The sequence below is a fragment of the Nelusetta ayraudi genome, unplaced genomic scaffold, assembly GCF_046127955.1.
Source record: "Nelusetta ayraudi isolate G7.1 ecotype Tasmania unplaced genomic scaffold, CSIRO-AGI_Nayr_v1 ptg000056l, whole genome shotgun sequence".
NCBI classification, from domain to species: domain Eukaryota; kingdom Metazoa; phylum Chordata; class Actinopteri; order Tetraodontiformes; family Monacanthidae; genus Nelusetta; species Nelusetta ayraudi.
This window is the reverse complement of record NW_027466106.1, coordinates 2,001,473-2,005,096: the sequence shown is the minus strand read 5'-3', so window position 1 is coordinate 2,005,096 and position 3,624 is coordinate 2,001,473. Positions and strand designations below refer to the sequence as shown.

The following is a 3,624-nucleotide window of genomic DNA, read 5'->3' as shown; positions in this document are numbered from 1 at the left end:
GTTGTAGTTTTTACCTCTTTTTAATTAAGTTACACAGATTCTTTTGTAGAAATGACAGCGCTGTGCACGAGAGGTAGAGTCACAGCTGCAGTGTGTCACTGTTTGACATGAAAAAAAAAAAGAAAAAAGAGAGATGCTCAGTCGTGGAAAATTAGACTGAATCTGCTGAGCAGATGTTGTTTCAGTGCATAGATGCCTGCATGGGCCAGTCTATCACCAGACCATCAGTCCTTTGCCTGGTGACTGGGCTCAGCCTTTGGCATTTGGTTTATGACGTCCATTTGTGTTCAAGTTTGATGTCGTGAAGTTACAACAAAGCAAAGATGCTCCCTGTCACGAGGACAGAGCTGGAATAACGTCCAGCTTGAAGGTTGATAGTCCTGCCGCGTCTCATAGCTGCGGGTTAAAATAAGTCGGCTGCACGAACCCACTGGGCACGAACGGATGCAAGAGCCCCCCTGTGGACGGAAGCGGAACAGCACCGGCAGAGTGGAAGATCACGTTCCCAGGGCCAAAGTTGGTGAAAGTCTGGTGGAAGGAGGCGGGGCTCGGCGCACACGTGGCCGGGTTCTGGCCCGCGAGCGCGTTGGCAATGGGCTGCAGAGTACTGTCCGCCCCGGGGTTCTGCTTTTTCCACTTGGTCCTCCTGTTCTGGAACCAGATTTTCACCTGCGTCTCGGTCAGACTGAGGGACAGGGCCAGGTTCAGTCTCTCGCACACGGACAGGTAGCGCGTGGTGCGGAATTTGTTCTCCAGCGCCACCAGCTGCTCGTAGGTGAAGGCCGTCCTGGCGCGCCGCGGTTTGGCGCACGGCTGCTCAGCGCGTCGCCGTTTGTGCTGGTAGGGCTCGTGGGCGCTCACCGCCGCGTCCCCGCTGTCCGGGTCCCCCGCTGGCAGGAAGGAGTCTGTGTCATCCGACGGTGAGACGAGAAGGTGGCGTTCGTCCACGGCAGGATGTCCAGAAACTGCAGATTGGCGCTCCTCTGTGTCGTCACCTGGAACAAAAGGAAGTGACGTCACGAAAACCCGCAGAACTTGCTGATTGTTGAAAATAAAATTATTATCATCATCATCATCATTATTATTATTATTATTATTATTAGTAGTAGTAGTAGTAGTAGTAGTGCTCAGGTAAGATAGTGTAAATGGATGGGATTTTTAAACCAAACAGGCCAAAATTTCGGAGGAGAAAAATGAATTGCATTTCCAAATTTATTTATTTTTTAAGTCCGTTTAGAAGTGTATATATTAAAAGCCTATACAAGTGACACATTCCCTGCAGAGTTTACAAAAAAGACCAAACTCTCATTCCATATGTCAAGTTCTAAGGCCAACACCTGCCTCATAGTGCCGCTCTACTTCCCCTCTGCGCCTTGTTTGAACTGCACTTTAACGCAGAAGGCCTCCAGTTGACATCATCCAAGTGTTTGATTATGATCCGCAGGTCTCTGGAGTGGAACACAACGTGGATTGTGGAGGGGTTGTAGTGGGGTTGGGGGGGTTGGGTTGGAGCTTGTGGGCTGCCTGGGGTTGCCTCGGTCACTAATCCTTAAATAATTTATAAAGCGCGCGGCGACTCAAATGTCATGTTGCGTAAAAGAAATCCCGTCTAAATCCAGCTCCCCGGCGTCCTCGGCCGTGACGCGCTAATGGAGTTTCATATTTGCGGGCGGGTCGATAAATGTCATCTATTTAAAGGGAAGTTTGAATCGAACGATATTTGGGATCAGACATGGATGGGGTGTGAAGTTTGTACCTGCAAGGTGCTGGGGAGAGATATGCAGCGCGCGGTAATGGGATATCGATCAAAGCGCGCGGAGGCATCCTCAATGGGACGATTTAAACAATTATCTCTGCTGCCTGTCCCGGTGCCAATCACACGCCGGGGCTCTGGGAGTAAAGCCTTTTGTGGCTTCCACTGAAAGGAAACGCAGCCTCGGAAATCATGGGAAGGTCACAGATAGATGACAACAACCTACATCTGATTTGTTTTTGTTTGGATTTTTTGTCGCTGTTCTGTTTTTGATTTTTTTTCTCTCTCTCTCTCTCTCTCGTTTTTAACGGGGACTTCAATTCAGTGATTTATTAAAGTTCCTATACTATCATCGTATTTAGTCAGGAGATATTATCAAATTCGGCGCTAAAATCTGCAAAAAAGCAACACAATTTCAACTGCCGAACAAGTTGAATCACCGACCAACAATCTAAAATTGGTTGTTTTATTTTCCTACCTGCTTCTGCGCTCTCGACGTCTCCGCCTGCGGTCCTGTCACAGTCCAGCAAATCTGCTCCGTCCGCTCTCTGCGCAGGAAACGTCTCCTTGGCCACGGAAAGTTCGTTCACCCTCCTGCTGTTGAATTTCTTCGGGTCCAATATGTCGATAATTGAGAAGGAGATCTTGTGTGGCATCGTCACTCCGCAGTCTTTTGGGTCCAGCATCCTTCTTTTTTTCTTTTTTTTTTCTTTTTTAACGGAGAGAAGGGGGCGTCTAGGCGGAGTTTACGTGCGTAATTACGCGCTTGCGGCGGAGCAACTTCTCATAGTTTCGCCAACTTGCTCTCTCTGAAGCTTCATCAAAGCGGACGAGCGGCGGCTGATGATCCGTTCCGAGTGTGACCCGGACTCCTGAGCTCCTGTCTGTCAGTGTCGCTGCATGCGTACGTGCGTGCGTGGTGGATGAGGTGAGCGGGAGCCGCGCTGTCTTTAAAGCGTCTGTCCTCCCAGATTCCGGATGGGACACGTGACACAAACACTATTAGCGCCTCACACGACCACCTAATGGGCTCAAAGCGTTCGTCGATAATCGCCCATATCATTAAATTCAATAATCCAAGACCGGGGAGTAAATTGGGCACAGATGGCACCTGATCCATATCAGAGATTCGCCCCCGTCGCGCCAAATTGGACTCCTTTAGCGGCGTCCCTGTCACACAGAGGGGATTTTTGTGTCCCCTGAGCCACATGAAAACTTTCTCTTAATCGAAACTAAACGGTTCGTGTTTACATTTAAAAATGGGTGGTGATGGGAAGTGTTTCCAGCCCTACAAAACATGTAGATTTAAGTCAAAGTGGAGTTTGACTAATTTATTATTCTCGAATCCTGCTGAAATAAAATAATTCAAATGTATTTTTTATATATTGCACCAACTAAATTTTATTTTATGTGAGTTTGCTATTCTGTTAATGTAAAAAAATGAATTCGCATTTGTAGCAATTTTGCCATCTGCCCTGCAAGGGCAAACTCACATCTGCTATTGGGTTGTTTTCTGTTTTCTTTGTGTTTACTCAGGGGAAAGCAGTTACTGAACAATAAGCAAAGAGCACAATGAATCATAATGAAATTCTGGGACAAAATGAAAGTGCATCCCGAGTCAAAGTCCTCAACAAAACATGAAAGTGTCAGGCACGTAAATAGTTGCAAGATAAATTTACACATTTTCACATGGTAACATTTTGTTTGTTTAGTTATCCCAAAAATGAGTCGAGTTTGCCCAGATTTTAGTTATGGCAATTTCATTTAACAGGGTCATTACGCTCTGAACAATTAATTTGTTTTTTGTGTCAAATTTAGAAATATCTCAGTGAATCTTTGAATGTATAAACAGCTGGCTATTCATGAGAACA

General features: G+C 46.6%; 1 protein-coding gene across 1 annotated transcript; it reads right to left on the bottom strand.

Moving 5' to 3' along the window:
• LOC142896568 (NK1 transcription factor-related protein 2-like) lies at window positions 1–2,934 on the bottom strand. Its single transcript, XM_076038289.1, has 2 exons — window positions 2,232–2,934; window positions 1–995 (listed from the first exon to the last, which is right to left on the bottom strand). Exons 1-2 carry the CDS (start codon window positions 2,437–2,439, stop codon window positions 391–393), a joined length of 813 nt encoding a protein of 270 aa, XP_075894404.1. The 5' UTR covers window positions 2,440–2,934; the 3' UTR covers window positions 1–390.
• Between the last annotated feature and the right edge of the window lie 690 nt (window positions 2,935–3,624).